The 17,409-nt window shown below is 34.7% G+C and overlaps 1 protein-coding gene across 2 annotated transcripts; it reads left to right on the top strand.

Annotated features, from left to right (window-relative positions):
* The first annotated feature begins 368 nt into the window (after positions 1–368).
* On the top strand, positions 369–17,018 carry LOC100916813 (C-reactive protein). 2 transcript variants are annotated; one of them, XM_031966837.1, is made up of 2 exons: positions 369–566; positions 16,335–17,018. In XM_031966837.1, the coding sequence occupies exons 1-2, from the start codon at positions 455–457 to the stop codon at positions 16,937–16,939; spliced, it is 717 nt and encodes a 238-aa protein (XP_031822697.1). In that variant the 5' UTR covers positions 369–454; the 3' UTR covers positions 16,940–17,018. The 2 variants fall into 2 exon arrangements, with proteins under 2 accessions (XP_031822697.1, XP_003767916.2); XM_003767868.3 differs by lacking the exon at positions 16,335–17,018 and adding an exon at positions 758–3,221 and having other exon boundaries at positions 384–566.
* The last annotated feature ends 391 nt before the right edge of the window (positions 17,019–17,409 follow it).

Below are 17,409 nucleotides of genomic sequence, written 5' to 3'. Positions count from 1 at the left end.
GAAATTCTAGTCTCTACCTGAGAACTACTTGTTTAATTCATAGTACTACTTTGATATTCTTGATATGGTAGCTCCTAGATTGAAGATATGCTCTTGTTACTAGGGAACTGTGTTTCTTATTGTTCCTTAAAACCTATAATAAAGCCTGATTATTTCTATTTTTTTGCCTATAGATTTAAAATATAACCCTGAGACTCTTCCCATCAGGACTAATGCTATTTTAATTCCAACTCTTCAAATTGTGCCCCATACCAAGGCTAAATTTCAACTATCCCAGTAATAAATAACTCACATCGATTTCTCAGCTCAGGAGTGATCCTAAAACTCAAAGGTAATTTTGGAAAATCATTTACACATTATTCCTGACATTCTGACTAGCTTGGATATAAACCCTCACCAAGTGGATCCTCACAAAGGAAGAGATAACTGAACCAGGTGGGGATCTCCGTCATAGATGTTCTCTCCTCCCCAAGACTTGATTGAACAGAAGTGGAGAATGAATATGAAGAAGCTGCCCCTGTGCTTTCTGGTCATCTTGAGTCTTTCAAATGCTTTTGCCCAGACAGGTGGGGGTTATGTGTCTGAGATGCAATATGGGGGATCAAGTTTTACAAAAACAACTGTGAGGCATTCTTTATATGGGATCTGGGGAAAGTACTATATTTTCTATTGTTGATTTTGTGTGTAAGTGATGGAACCAATTTATGAATTGTCTGAAATTTTATTTTCTTCCTCTGCCCTTCTTCCTTTCCTACAGACCTGAGTGGGAAAGTCATTGTGTTCCCAAGACAGTCTCAGGATTCCTACGTGACTCTAATACCACATCTAGAGAAACCCCTGAAGGCCTTCACAGTGTGCCTAAAATTCTACACTGACGTGACCAGAGCCTATAGTCTTTTCTCTTTTGCCACTCAGGCACTGGATAATGAGATCCTCCTCTATCATGAAAGGGACAGCAGCAATTTCAGCTTGCTTGTGGGCAATACTGGGGCAATGTTCCAGGTTCCTGAGGCTGCTTTTGCTCCAAGACACTTCTGTGCCAGCTGGGAGTCAGAGTCAGGCATTGCTGAACTATGGGTAGATGGGAAACCCATGGTGAGGAAGGCTCTGCAGCGGGGATATGTTGTGCAGAACCAGGCAAAGATTATCCTTGGGCAAGATCAGGATTCCTTTGGAGGAACGTTTGATGAGAAGCAATCCCTGGTGGGAGACATTGGAGACATATTCATGTGGGACTTTGCATTGTCACCAGGAGAGGTTAATTCTGTATATCTGGGAGAGGCCTTTAGTCCTAATGTCCTAGATTGGACAAAGCTGAAATTTGAACAAAAGGGTTATGTGGTCATTAAGCCTAAGCTGTGGATATGAGCTTCTGCTATCTTCTGAGATCCAGGTTGTTTAATTGCTCTTTCTTCCTCAAGAAGTTAAATTTTATTTTTCATATGTCTCAGTTCCTTCCATCTTTGTATCTAAACTCAAATTCCTGAATTTCCTCTCCTTTTTCTTAACATAACTTTTCTTTATAATTTTATTACATGTTTTTTCTTAGAACATAAAAATCTTAACAAATATATAGTAGCGCTGTGCTAGAATTCTAGAGTTGAATGGAAGCTTAAGGACATCTAAGCAGTATGATCAGTAATCAAGACAATCCAGAATTCTCTTCTCTTTGAGGTTTATTGTTACATAGTCTCAAAAGAACCAAAAAATTACAAAATTAGCAAAGGCATTTAAATGTAATCTTGTAGTTCCTTTAATAAGTTTCCATGTGAACCAAGGTTTATTCTAGAGCAGGAATGGAGAACATCCTGCCCACTGGCCACATAAGGCTTATAAAATCATTTGCTAAGGCAGCTTCAGGTGATGATGAGAGGAACACTAGGTGCAACAATATTTTACTGTTTGACTTTTATAAGTTGATAATTTTGTATGGCCTGCAAATGTTATAAATATACAAATGACTCAGCAGAAAATAGGTTCCCCACCCCTGTCCTAGAGGCTTTAAATTTAGGAACTCTGAATTCAATCAAACATGAGAAGGATCTAAGAGAGTCAAAAAGAGAAGACATTTTCTATTGGTGAAACAAATTTTTCCAAAGAAATAGTATTTGAAGTTATCTTTGCCACCAGCCCTCCAAAAATTATCCACAGTGAGCCTAGTGATCATTACCATGTCACTATTAAATAACCTGTTTATACCTATTATAATAGGAGCACAGCTAAAGCCTGGCAATTGAAACTTGTGATAAGGGGAGGTTTCCTTTTAAAAAGAGAAGGTCAACTTTGGGAACTGGTTAGTAAGGAGCATTGGTAGATAAGTAAGACTTGACCTGAGAGTGGGCCTTTCTTGTCACTAACTGCAATGTAAGACTCAATGTATCTATTCTGGTGAATAGGGAAATAGAAAGGAGAAATATCTATTTTTAGAAAATACCTTTTAATCGTTGTGAGTACTGTGAATTTATTTTTAAGGAATGTTATAATACATGAGTGTTTTATTGCATCCAATCCTGAACCTGAGTCATTGAATTGGCCTAAACTAGACTTGGCCCAGAGTAATATTGAAAGTCAGACTTATAAAGATTGGATAGTCCTTCGAGTGTGTTGCAGAGAGAGTTTGGAACAGCTTTTGGATAGATTGAGAGTCCTAATGCATGGAGAATTTGTGATGAAACAAACTCCATGCAGGCAAGAGGCTGGCTGAATGCAGGACCATTTATTTGAATTGATCTTCCTTTGTTTTACTTCATCTTACTGACTATCAGTCTAAAGGCTTTATTCAGATTCCAAGGGATACTTTCTGTGTTTCTTCTGTGACTTTCTTCTGTGTTCCCTTATTAGGAACCTTTTTAATTTTCCCTTAGGGTGTTCTATCAGGGAATCATATACTTAGCATAAAAGCATACCCAAGATAATAGGATATGATTTTGAAGGTGTAGTTAGTGGCATAAGTGAGCAATGTGATGATAAACCATGACTCCAGAAGTCTGAAGATGAAACTTGCTACTCATCCCCTAGCAGAGAAATGATGGACTTAATATATGAAATGGGACATATATTTCTGAATATGTATGTGTGAATTTGTTTTGTTTTTACTCTGCATTTTTGTTATGATGATTCTCTTTTTTGTTGTTGTTCAAAATGAGGAAGAGGGTATGGGGAGGAAAGATAAAACAATTGCTTGTTAATCAAAAAAAATAAAGGAACATAATTGCTGCTAATGTTTTGCCTGAAAGTAGTGATGTAGTAGGATGAGCACTTGAAGTAGAGGTGAGATAACTGAATTCACATTTGGGCCCTGATACTAGCTATATGAGCTGGGCCAAGTCACTTAACCTCTCCTAATCTGAATTTTCACTTATAAAATGAATAAAATATTTGTACGACTTAGAATGCCTTGATAATCCTAAAGTGATTTTACAGTGATTTCTCCAGTCTGATCATCATGAATAATCCACAAACCTATTCATGTTTCCTTGGCCAAAGGCTTTAAGCAGTTCATAGAACAGAAAAATTCACAATAACAAAGTGGATGGAGAACAACACTAAGAAACACTAGACCCTGCAGAATAAGCAGGCATGGAGAAGGGCAAGTATTCTAATAATTAAGAAAGGAAAGTTCTTAGAGTGAGAAAGCTATAGACTTGTGAGCTAATTTCCCAAGGTAATTTAGAATGGATCTTTAAAGAGATGATGTCTTAAAATGGAAGAGGGCAGGTAGGTAGCACAGTGGATAGAGCACTGGTCCTGGAGTCATGAGGACCTGAATTCAAATTTGACCTCAGACTCTTGCTAGCTTGTGTGCCTCTGGCAAGGCACTTAATCCTGTTTTCTGGAGAAGAGAAGAGAAAATCACTCTAGTATCTTTGCCAGGAAAACCCCAAATGGAGTCATGGAAAGTCAGACATAACTGAAATAATAGAAGTGCTAGTTTCAAAGAACTATCATAGTTAGATTAAGAAAGGGTCTTGTGTCAGACTAACTTTTTATCCTTTTTTTAAAAAAAACCTGATAAATATGGGAAATGCTATTGATATTTACCTAAATTCTAACAAAGCATGTGATAAAGCATATTATTCTAATACCATTGTAAAGGAGACAGTTGAATGAAGGGAATAATACAATCAGAGGGGTTTAGGATTGATTGAATGACTGGATTCAAAGAGTAATATTATAGATCTTATATGAAGTTACTAGTAGTATGTCACTTTATTTTTATCAATGACTTAGATAAGGGCATAGACTGGCATCCTCATAACATTAGAAGATGACACAAAACTAGAAAGGATAGAGAACACAATAGTGAATAACTTCAGAACACTAAAAAGATCTTCACCTCTTAGAAAACTGGGTTGAATCTATTAGTCAGAAATTTCCCATGGGGAAAAAATTATATCTGAAAAAGTCCTTAACTGACTGGAGAAGTATGACATGCTTTATTTATTGGATGAAAATAGATGATGCCACTTAGAAAATGCCTTGTAATTGAAAGAATCAGACAAATTCCTGGTTCCATTAAGTATACAATTAATTGAGGTTTGAAATTTGCATTCAGCAGGCATAGTCTTAAAGAGGCTACGAGTTTATTACTTGTACAAATTTATTACTGCTCAGAACCTTTATTTAAATAAGACATAAGGGAAGAGGAAACTCATCGAACAAAATTAATACAAAATTAACAAACATGGTAGCTGCCATTACAATAAAGACACTATAACAAACAACATACAACATACACCATCACAACTCCAGGGAAGTATCAACATCTGAATTTCTTAACTGGACGAATCCATGGCCACAACTATTCAGTCTTGAATGGGAGCCATTGGTAGGCAAGCTGTACAAATACTTGGTAGTTGAATTCTCAAAGTCACATTCCACTAAAGGGTTTTTAGTAGGTTGAGAACACAGAAGACACTATGCTAAGTATTCTCATTTGATAGATGACTCTTGAGACATAGCAGCCTCCCAGGTCAGGATGTTCCATCACAAGAAACTCACCAAGGAGAATATTTGTTCCTTCCTATAGGAGGACTGCATTTACTCAAGGAACTGGCCAGGTTTCTGGGATAAACCTGCAATAAAGTATACTTAATAATTAATACACAAGAAAGGATGCCCTTCCAACTTCTTTGTGTTTTCTTGGTATTCCATCAGATAACTGCAAGCACATTCTCAAGTTCTCAGCAAAAAGTTACACAAAAAACATGGCTGAAATTCACTAAGATTCCTTACTCATTAGGATTCCTTACAGCAAGTCAGTATCAAATTGGAGATTCTAGCAGAATCTAGGTGTATTGGAAAGTGTTCAATCCCTTGGGTGCAGGACTCCTGAGAAAGAAATGGGAAAGGAAGGAGGAAGTTTTTTTTTACTTGTTTCCTTTTCCTCCCCAACTGATAGGATGAGGATCTTGTGAAGTTTTACCTACACAAATTTGGAATTCCTAGGAGCAGTGGTAGTAATGCCCACCAAAGCCAGTAGCAGTGCCCTTGGAGCAGCAGTGACTGATAGCACTTTTGTGCTGAGATTTGAGACACAGGTTTCTACAAGGACACTGGAATCCAGCAAAGAGTTATACCTGAGGAGATTTAATAAAGACTCCACAAAGGTAGAAAAGCATTTGCAATATCCAGTAGCTGTGAATTTACTCTTTGATCATGTGTGTTCTTTGGTTACGATTCCATCATCCCCTTTTATGTATAATGGAAGAATGAGTTCCTGATTTGGGAGTATGTTTCCATAAGACTTGTGCTTTCTAATCTACATAGTAGATATCATTTCTAAAGCTAATTAACCTTGGCTAATAATCAATGGAGAATATGGCAGTAGAGACTTAAATTCCAGGGATTCAGTGTTCCTTTTAGAACTTTAAGAATGAGTAATAGGTTGGGGGACTCAATCTACCAGGGTGAGTGAGAGTTTTGAGAGTAGAAGCCAAAATGCTAGAATTAGTTTGGGGTAAGAGTACTAGAGTTTCTTGGAAAAAGTAAGTAATACTTCCATTGTACTTTGCCCCAATTTGACCACATCTGAATTATTGTGATTGATTTGGAGCATTGCATATTAGGAATGGTATCAGTAAATTGGAGAGTGTCCAGAGAAGGGTAGCTAGGGTGGTCAAGAGTTTCAAGTTTATATCAATGAGGATCATTTGGAGGAACTGAAGAAATTCAGTGTAGAGTAGAGAAGTAAGTCTCAGTGAAGATATGATAATTTCTTCAAATTTTTGAAGGACTGCACCATATAAAAGCTTTTGTATTCTTTGGCTTGTTCTGAGACATTTCCTGGAGGGATTCTAAAGTACAAATTTTGGCAGTTTCTTTCATGCTGAAGTACAATCCCAGTGGCAAGCCTTATCAGTTTTCTTAGTATAATTTTAATTATTTTTTTTCAAATTTATTTTATTTAAAGAAACTGAATAAGAAAAAAGAAAAAATAGAAAAAGAATACAAAACAAAATGAAACAAAACAAAAGTGAATATTGTCATATGCTTAGCAGAAAACCAGGAAGGATTCAATATGTATATAACAACAAATACCAGTTCAGGAAATAATATATATTAGTAGAAGAAATTATATTCATAAGTATCCATCTTTTCTTTACCTCCTATTCTTTTGTTCTCCGCTGCACACTTTTTTACTTTATTCTTTTTTCTTCTCTTTCATCCCTGCCGCAACCCTAAATAGACTGTAGTTAAGAAAGGATATGTTTTTATATATACATATGTATATATACACATATACATACTCCCACACATAAACACACACACACATCTTTCCTATTCCTGCTAACCCTTTGCTTTAATTCTGCCCTTCCTTGTCTTACTATTATTTAATCTCCTCCAATTCATAGATTCCACCTTTGTCTTCTTTTCTCACTCTTTGCTTCCCTGTCCACCTATCCCTCCCCACTTATTTCTTTACAGATTTTGGAGGGTGTTATACCTTCATAGTATATATGAAGTTTTGCCTATTTCCCAATGTGAGTAGGCTTTCAGAACTATGAGCTCTCTTTCCTCCTTTAATACTTCTATGGCTATTCTTCCTCTGCACCTCATTTGTATGACATAACTACTATTTTTACTTTAACTCTACTTCAGTCTTTCTTTTGAACTTCCTTATTGTTGATGTCAATCTTAAACATAGGTTACACATTTTCCATGTTAAAACAAAACAAAACAAAACAAAAACATAAACAATTAGTCCATGTTGAGTTCCTTGAAAGTGATCTTTGGTGGTTGATAGAAAGTCCTGAAAATCTGCAATTTCATTGAATATCAATTTTTCTCATACAATATTATAAATAATTTTGCTGGATATGATATTTTTCACTGCAGGCCTAGTTTTTTTGATTGTCGGTAGATATGATTTTTTGTTGTGGCTGCTGATAAATCCTGTACAATTCTAATTGTAGCTCCCGCATATTTGAATTGGTTTTATCTTGTTTCTTGCAAGATGTTCTCTTTGATCTGGTGGTTTCAAAATTTGGCAATAATATGCCTATGAGTATTCTACACAGGATCTCTTTTAGGTGATGATAGGTGCATTTTTTTCTATTTCTACTTTTCCCTCATGTTCTATTACTCCAGGACAATTTTCTTCAATTATTTCTTGCATTATTGTATTGAAGTCTTTTTTTTTATCACAACTTTCTGATAGTCCAAGTATTCTTATATTTTCTTTTCTTGATCTGTTCTCCAGATCTGTTGTTTTTCTTATGTTTCACATTCTATTCTATTTTCTTCATTCTTTATAATCTGTTTTGTTATTTCTTGGTCTCTCATAGCTTCACTGGCTTCCCCTTATCCAATTCTAATTTTGAAAGAGTTGTTTTCATCTTTGAGACTCTTTATCTCCTTTTCTAGTTGATTAACTTATTTTCCTTAATCTTGTTTTCTCTTGGATGATTTTTATTTTATTTTATTTTTTTAGTTTTTCTTCAATGTCTATCATTTGATTTTTAAATTCTTTTTTGAGTTCTATAAATTCTCTCTGAACAGGAAGCAATTTTATGTTACTCTTTGGGGTAGAAGCTTTTTTTACTTCAGTATCCTCTGAAGAAAAACCTTAGTGTTCCCCGTTTCCATAGTATGTTTCTATGGTGGCATTCTACTTTGTGGTTCATTTTTTAAAATAAGAGATATTAGTATTAACACCTCTAATCCTGATGTGGGGTGGGATGGTGTCTCGAGCTTTCTTCCAGCTCTGTCCTCTGACCAGGAACCCGACACCAAGAGCTTTCCCCTCCAGTAAGTGCCCACAGCCAGCAGCGTGTCTGCCCCACTGTCTCTGCATTCATGGGTAGTGCTGGTTCCTCTTTGTTCAGGGTCATGGCTCTGCAGCATAGCTGGGCTTGGCATTTCTAATCAGGTGATATTCCCTTAGTCTTCCTAGAGGTATACCTGGACCTTACAACAGTTTAAGAAATGAAAGTTTCTGTGTCTCCTGCAAGGCTCTAGCCACACCCAGTGGTGTTTCTGTGGAGCTGGCCTGGAGGTGTTTGTACTTCACATGGTTTGAATTGGTTTTATCTTGTTTCTTGCAAGATGTTCTCTTTGATCTTCTACCTCTAAGGGTTTTCAGATTTTCTCCAGTTTTATCAGGAGGAACCCTGTTCTGCTCCAAGTCTTCTTGATTTTTCACCAGTCTATGTTTTCCCTGAGGTGCAAATTTGTTTTATTTGTGGGGGAAATTGGGAGGGCTTGAAATTTACCATTCTACTCTACCACTTTCCCAGAATCCTCTCCTTTTCAGATTATTTTAGTTAAATTTACAGAAGTTCATCACGAATAGGCTGGTTGGTGTTGTGGTTAGTTCTGAATTCCTTGACAATTGAAATGAATGAGGTAAAAGAAAATTAAATTGACCCTCAGTCTTGTGCAGTCTCCTTCTACTTCTGAAGCAATGGGGTGAAAAAGAAGGCAAAGGAAGCTACAATTCCATAATTCTTAAACGATCTTTAAACTCCACCACAGGGTTTTTCTTTCTGTTTTTTTTTTTTGGGGGGGGTGCATGTGTGTAATTGATGTGTGAGATCCTTGGCCAATAAACAACTCCAGTAAACATAATACTCGAGAAACTGAATCACCCCAATATTATCATTCTTGTTTTTAAAAATGGAAAGATTTCCTTGGATAAAAATAAAGGAATTTGGAGCCTCAAAGAGGTTTGGTGTTAGCAAAGAATATTACCAACATTTTGAGATACAGAACTGTGAATTAAGCTTCCTTTAGCATTTTTTTTTTTTTACTGATAGTATTCAAGCCAAGAAAAGAAGAACACAAAATGTAAGGCAATGTGCTAAATAGCTTACAAATATCTTCTTTCATCCTCACAACAATTCTTAAAAGAAATATTTTAAAACTTATTTTGTTAGATATTTCCCAATTATTCTCACAACTTCTCTTGAACATGTGTTATTATTATTACCATTTTATAGTTGGGAAACTGAGATAAATACAGGCTAAATGATTTACCCTAGTAATTATCTGAGACAGGATCTGAAAAATTAGGTTTTTCTGATTCTAGGTTCAGTTCACTCTTCATTACACCATCTAATTGTTTCTTAGTCTTGACAAATACTTATTGAGTGTGTTGTGAATGGGATTGATTTGTATGTTTTTTCACACCCATCGAGAATTAAATCTGAACTATTTCCATGTTGCTATTCTCTGATCCTGTAAGAAAAATATAATGGGTCAGCTTATAGCACCCATTAAAAGTCTTTGGCCCTTCTTATTTTTTATTTGGTGCTCAAGGTAGTTCAGAGGAGGACAGAATCTGTTGCTCAACTAAAGATTATTACTAACTGCTATGTATGTGTATAATCTATCTATCTCTTTATCTGTTGTGATCATTGAAATCTGTAAATAAGAGAAACTGTGGCAAAAAAGTTGTAAGCACAATTTATTAGCACTGACTAGAAGTTTGCCAATAAAATGGATCCAAGATCAGCTAAGTTGTACAAGGAACTCATCATAAGCTTACAGAGCATTCTTATAGGTATCAATTAGGGACATTAAAAAGAAGAACATAGAAACACTGATAAAAATTTGAGTAACATGATATTAACATGGGTATTTATGCATTCTGCTTGATTGAGGTATTAGAAGAGTTTCCATTATCATCATGGAAATTTGTCTTGTGTGAGCATCTCTGAGAGCAGGAAAAAACACTTACAGAAATAGGGAACTTTCATGAATTAAGCTAAGGTATGGACATTCCTAGCCCAAGTGTCTATAATTGTTAAAGAAGTAATTATGATTTATCATCTATAACAAATTTTTTAATAAGAATGAGGAATTAGCTTGGAGCTCAATTTTGTAGAAATAGGGAAGCTGGATAATAGGGAAGTTAGCTAGAATCAGTGCCCTATTTCACACACTTCTTAACTTACAATGATCTATAGGAACAAAGTAAGATATATGATTGAAAGTAATTAATAGATTACAATGTCACAATTACTCCCTTTAATTCTTGGGAGAGAGATTTTACATGAATCATCTTACTTACAAACTTGGAAAAGCAATTACACATTATTTTGCTGATTTCCTGACTGGTGTGACAATAAATCCTCAACAACTGTAACCTTACATCAGAAAAGTTCAGGGTCAGTCGAAGACTCCATCTGTTCTCTTCAGGGTTACCTCTCCAAGGCCTAATTGAGCAGAAATTGAGAATGAACATGGAGAATATGTAGGGACTGTCTATAGTTGTGTTTGATATATGATATAGGAGAAGCAGTAGAGTCAGAGATAAATCAGAAACATTCTTTTTTAAAGTAGTATTTTTTCCTAATTATATGTAAATATATTTTTCACTGTTAATTTTTATAAAATTTTGAGTTCCAAAAATTTTTTTCTTTTGTTCCTTCTCTCCCCCTTTCCAAAAGGCCAAGCAATTTTATATAGGTTATACACGTGTGAATCATGAAAATATATGCCCACATTATCCATTTTGTAAAAGAAGAGAGAGAACATAAGGAAAAAGCCCCCCAAAACAAACAAAAAAAGAAAATAATATGCTTTGATCTGCATTCAGACTGCTGTGAGTCTTTCAGAATTGTCTTGGATCATTGTGTTACTGAAAAGAACTAAGTCAATCATAGTTAATCATCACACAGTGTTACTTGTTCATGATGCTATTCAGGTTTTGCTCAGTTCACTCAACATCAGTTCTGAAATCTACTTGCTCATCATTCATTATAGTACAATACTATTCCATTATATTTATATTGCACAACTTATTCAGCAATTCCCCAATTAATGGACATCCTTTCAATTTCCAATTGTTTGTCACCACACAAATAACTACTATATTTTTGTACATGTAAATCCTTTTCCATTTTTATTATCTCTTTGGGATAGACTTAGTAGTGATGTTGCTGGGTCAAAGGATATGCACAATTTGATTGTCCTATGAGCATAGTTCTAAATCATTCTTTAGAATAGTTGGATCAGTTCACATCTTCATCGACAATGCATTAGTGTTCCAGATTCCCTACATCTTCTCCAACATTTATCATTTTCCTTTTATGTCATAATAACCAATCTGATAGATGTGAGGTGGAATATCAGTAATGTTTTAATTTTCATTCCTCCAGTCAAGTGATTTAGAGAAATTTTTATATGACTATAGATAGTTTTAATTTATTCATCTGAAAACTTCCTGTTCATATCCTTTGGCTATGTAGCAATTGAGGAATAACTTGTATTTTTATAAATTTGACTCAGTTTTCCAAGTATTTGAGAAATGGGGCCTTTATCAGAAACACTTGTGTAAAAATTGTTTCCCATCTTTCTGCTTTCTTTCTAATTTTGGTTGCATTGGTTTTGTTTATGCAAAACCTTTTAAATTTAATGTAATAAAAATTATTCATTTTGTATTTCATAATATTCATTATCTCTTATTTTGTTATTAGTTCTTCCTTTCTCAAAAGATCTGACAGGTAAACTATTCCTTGTTCTCCTATCTTGCTCATGATATTACCCTAAATCATGTACCCATTTTAGTATATAATGTGAGATCTTAGTCTATGCCTAGTTATTACCATACTGTTTTCCAGTTTGTTCAGCAATTTTTGTCAAATAGTTCTTAACCCAGAAGCTGGAGTCTTTGAGTTTATAAAAAAGTAGATTACTATAATTATGTATTGTATATTTTATGTAAATATATTCCACATTATTTTGCTGACTTCCTGACTGGTGTGACAAGAAATCCTCAACAACTGTAACCTTACATAAGGAGAGCTTCACCACCCTATTTTTAAGCTAGTACCAAATATTTTTGATCATCTCTCCTTTATAATATAGTTTTAGATCTGGTAGGCCATCTTCCTTTGCTTTTTAAAAATAAATTCCTTTGATATTATTAACTTTTGTTCTTCTAGATTCTACCTCTATAAAATAATTTTTGGTAATTTGGTGTGGCATTGAATAAGTAGATTAATTTAGGTAGAATTATCATTTTTATTATGTTAGCTTGGCCTACCCATGAGCAATTGATATTTTTCCCCAAAAAAATCATCTCTAATTTTGTGTGAAAATTGTTCCTCTATTGTGATTGTGTTCCTATATTTCCTGATTTTGTCTTGGCAAGTAGACCCCTAAATACTTTACTTTGTCTGCAATTATTTAAAATGGAGTTTCTCTATCTCTTGTTGAGCCTTGTTGATAATATATAGAAGAGATGATGATTTATGTGGGCTTATTTTATATCCTGAAACTTTGCTAAAGTTGTTATTTCAAGAATTTCTTTACTTGATTAAGATTTTCTTAGTTTATTATCATATCATCTGCAAAGGATGATAGTTTTGTTTTCTTGTTGATTATTCTAATTTCTTCAATGTATTTTTTTCTTGTATTGCTTAAATTTTCTAGTACAATATTGAATAATAGTGGTGACAACAGGCATCCTTCTTTCATTCCAGTCATATTGGGAAGGTTTCTAACTTATCTCCATTGCAGATAATACTTGCTGATGGTTTTAGATAGATACTACTTATTAGTGTTTTTTTTTATTAGGCATGGGGCTGTATTTTATCACAGGCTTTTTCTTCATCTATTGAGATAATTATTTGATTTCTGTTAGTTTTACTACTGACATGGTCAATTATGGTGACAGTTTTCCTAATATTGTATCAACTCTGAATTCCTGATATAAATCCCATCTGGTCATAGTGTATTATTTGAATGATAAATTGCTGTAATCTTTTTGCTAGTATCTTGCAATACAACTTCAACTTCAGCAATATTCATCATTAGGAAATTTATCTATATTTTTCTTTGTCTGATTTGGCTGCTTGTGATTTATGTATCAGCACTATATTTGTGTCTTAAAAGGAATTTGGCAGGACTCCTTTTTTACCCATTTTTACAAATAGTTTATATAATATTGTAATGAATTGTTCTTTTAAATGTTTGGTAGAATTCACTTTTAAATCCTTCTGGTCCTGGAAATTTTTTCTTAGGGAGTTCATTGCTGGCTTGTTAAATTTCTTTTTTTTTTTTTTTAAATGGGATTATTTAAGCAAAAACTTCTGTTAATCTGAGCAATTTATGTTTTTGTAAATATGCATTCATTTCATTTAGATTGTCAAATTTATTAGCATAGAGTTGGGCAAAATATTTCATCCTGTAACTCACTTAACTGTTCCTCTAAGAATTTGGATGTTATACCACTCGGTGCATATATATTTAATAGTGATATTACTTCATTGTCTATGGTACTTTTTTTTTCTTTAGCAAGATATAGTTTCCTTCCTTGTCTCATTAAAATAGGTCTACTTTTGGTTTTTATTTGTTTGAGATCAGGATTGCTCCCCCTAATTTTTATATACTTTAATTGAAGCATAGTATATTCTGCTCCAGCTTTTTACCTTTACTGTATTTGTGTTTCTGCTTCAAATGTGTTTCTTGTAAATACATTCGTAGAATTTTGTTTTTTGCTATCTACTTCTATATTATGGGAGAATTCATCCCATTAACATTCACAGCTATGATTACAAACACTCTCCCTCTTTCCTTTCATTCTGTCCTTCCTCACTAGAATGTTGTTTTTGACCATCACCCTCTTCAATATGCTCTCTCTTATATCATCACTTCCCAACTTTTCTTTCTTCCTTTCCTATAGAGTAAGATAGATTTCTTTGCCCAAATGAATTTTTATGTTATTTACTCTTTGAGTCAAATCCAATGAGAGTAAGGTTCAAACAATGCTTACCCTTTCCCTTCTTTTTCTATACCACAATATGTCTTGCATGCATTTTCATATGATATATTATCCCCATTCTGCCTCCCCTTTTCTTGTTTTCCCTAGTACAGTCCTTTTTTCATCTTTTACTTATTTTTAAAATCACATCAAAGTCAACTTATACGTACACCCTCTATCTAAGTATACAGCTAACTGCACTGATCTATATCCATATATTAGTGAGGGAAACTATATATAAATATATAGTTCTTAAGAGTTTCAAGTATCATCTTCCCATGTAGGCATGTAGAAAGTTTAGCTTTATTGAATACCATATATATATATATGTATGTATATTTTCTTTTCTATTTATCATAAAATGCTTCTCTGGAGTCTTATATTTGAAGATCAAATTTTTTATTAAGCTCTGGTCTTTTCATCAGGAAAGTTTGAAAGCCCCTGTTTTTATTGAATGCCCATCTTTTCCCTTGAATGACTATGTTCAATTTTCCTGAATAGTTGATTTTTGATTGTAATCCAAACTTTTATACTTTCTGGAATATCATATTCCAAGTCCCCCAATCTTTTAATATAGAAGCTGCTAAGTCTTGTGTAATCCTGAATGTAGTTCCTTGATATTTGAATTGTTTCTTTCTGACTACTTTGCAGTACTTTCTCGTTGACCTGATAGCTCTGGAATTTGGCTTGGAATTTTTGTTTTGAGAACTCTTTCAGAAAGTGAATGGTAAATTCTTTCATTGACTATTTTACCCTCTAATTCTAGGATATCACAGAAGGTTTTCTTGAAAGATTTCATCCAGGTTTTTTTTTTATCATTGCCTTCAATTAATATAATAATTTAAAAATTATCTTTCCTGGATTTATTTTCCAAATCAGTTATTTTTTCAATGATGTATTTTACATTTCCTTCTATTTTTCCATTCTTTTGATATTTTTTGACTGATTCTTGATTTTACATAGAATCATTAGTTTCTACTTGACCAATACAAATTCTAAAGAAATGATTTTCTTCTGTTAGCTTTTGTACCTCGTTTTCCATTTGGCCCATTCTTCTTTTAAAGGAATAGTGTTCTTCAGTGAATCATTTTCCCATTTTGCCAATTAAAATTTTTTAAAGAGTTGTTTCTTCAGCCAGTTTTTGTCCTTCCTTTTTCAAACTGTTGATTTTCTCCCCCATAATTCTCTTGCATAACTCTCATTTACCAATTTTTTTTCTTTTACCTTTCTTAATTTTTAAAAAATTCTTTTTGAACTCTTCCAAGAGAACTTTCTGGGTTTGAGAACAATTCATATTCCCCATTGAGCATCATGGGGAGGCATTTTGACATTGTTGTCTTCTTCTGAGTTTGTGTTTTGATCTTCCCTATTGTCACAGTAACTTTCTATGGTCAGGCCTTTTTTTTTTTCTCATTTTAAAAAGTTGAACCTGGTCTTAGGTACCATCCTAAACTTCTTGCACTGGATTGGTGGGGAGGGCAGGGCAGAGGGTCTGGTTATTGCTTTTTTGTTCTAGATATTCTTGGGATAGTGGCCTTTTCACTGCACTAACATGGCTCAGCCTTGTTATGTCTATTGTGGCAGGGTACTAGGGCTGGCAATTTGCCTGCTGTACTGGAGCTGGAGAGCCTGTAGCTGGGCTGCTGTTTCACTGGTTTGCTGATCCTGGAACATGGAGCTTTGATATCTGCTCTATGCTGTGGTTAAGGGCCTCTCCATGGCTTGCCAGGATGTTGTATGTGTTGGGTGCTCCCTTTTTGATTGAAGTGTGACAAAAATTGTGTGAAGTCCTAAATTACCTTAGTCTGGGAAATTGCTTCACTCTTTTTATTTGTGTGTGTGTGTTTGTGTTTTTATTTTATTTAGTTTAGTTTAGTTTTTGTTGCTCCAGAATTCTTTTTACAGGTTTGATTTAATGTTTCTGAGGGAAAATGGAGAGAGCTTAAGCAGTTTCCCAGCTTCTCTCTGCCATCTTGGCTCCACCAGACAAATGTGGATGTGGGGGGATGGGGGAAAGGTGTTGATTTTTCTATTGTTGACTTAATGTGTAAATAAAGAAATCTATTCAGGATTTTTTTTTTCGGGAGCTTGACTTTTTTCTTCTTCTCTTCTGTCTTTTCCATAGATCTCAGTGGGAAAGCCTTTGTTTTCCCAGTAGAATCTGAAGATTCCTATGTTGTCCTGACACCCCAGGTGGAGAAGCCCCTGAAGGCCTTCACTCTATGCCTGAAAGTCTACACTGACCTGACAAGAAGCTTTGCTCTTTTCTCCTATGCTACTCCATCACATTTTAATGAGATCCTTCTGCTTAAAAGAGGGCCTCCATTGTATGTCTTAGCAATTGGTAATAAGGAGGTAGTGTTTCAGATCCCTCAGACTACTACACCAAGGCACTTATGTGTCTCCTGGGAGTCAGAGTCAGGTATTGCGGAACTCTGGATAGATGAGAAGCCCATGGTGAGGAAAGCTTTACAGCAAGGATATACTCTGGGGAGTAAGTCAAAGATTATCCTTGCGCAAGATCAGGATTCTTTTGGGGGAGGGTTTCAAAAGGTTCAGTCCCTGGTGGGTGACATTGGAGATGTATTCATGTGGGACTCTGTGTTGTCACCAGAAGAGATTAAGTCTGTATTCTTTGGTGTGATTGCTAGTCCTAATGTCCTAGACTGGAGGGCACTGAAATTTGAAAAAAAGGGCTATGTGGTCATTAAGCCTCAACTGTGGGCATGAGCCCTACTGCCCTCTGGTCTCCAAGCTTTTCTTATGGTTTTTTGTTACCCAAAAAATTAAACTTCATTTTTACATCTTAGACTCTGCTATTTTTTTCCCTGCTCACATGGCTACATCCTTATATTGCATTATGTCTATACTCCTCATTCTGTCCTTAACAGCAAAGGAAGAGGGCACAAGTAATTACCTAAGAGCAAGGGAGTTACTTCTGGAAACCTTGCCACTGGGTATTGGGTTCATAAATATTAGAACTGGGATGGACATTCCAGGCCATATAGTCTAAATCCTCCCATTTTATAGCTGAAGAATTTAGGCTGCCAGAGGGGAAGTTATTGTCTCAAGATCACAGACTAGTGGCAAATTCGTAGAATAATTGATCATAGAACAATAGTCAAAGATGGAATATCCTATGGTATTTAGTGTAGTCTTATTTTACTGAGGAAGACATTGGGGCCCAGAAAAATTAAATG

The sequence above is a fragment of the Sarcophilus harrisii genome, chromosome 4, assembly GCF_902635505.1.
Source record: "Sarcophilus harrisii chromosome 4, mSarHar1.11, whole genome shotgun sequence".
NCBI classification, from domain to species: domain Eukaryota; kingdom Metazoa; phylum Chordata; class Mammalia; order Dasyuromorphia; family Dasyuridae; genus Sarcophilus; species Sarcophilus harrisii.
Note: the sequence above shows the minus strand (reverse complement) of the source record. Positions and strands in the feature narration are given on the sequence as shown.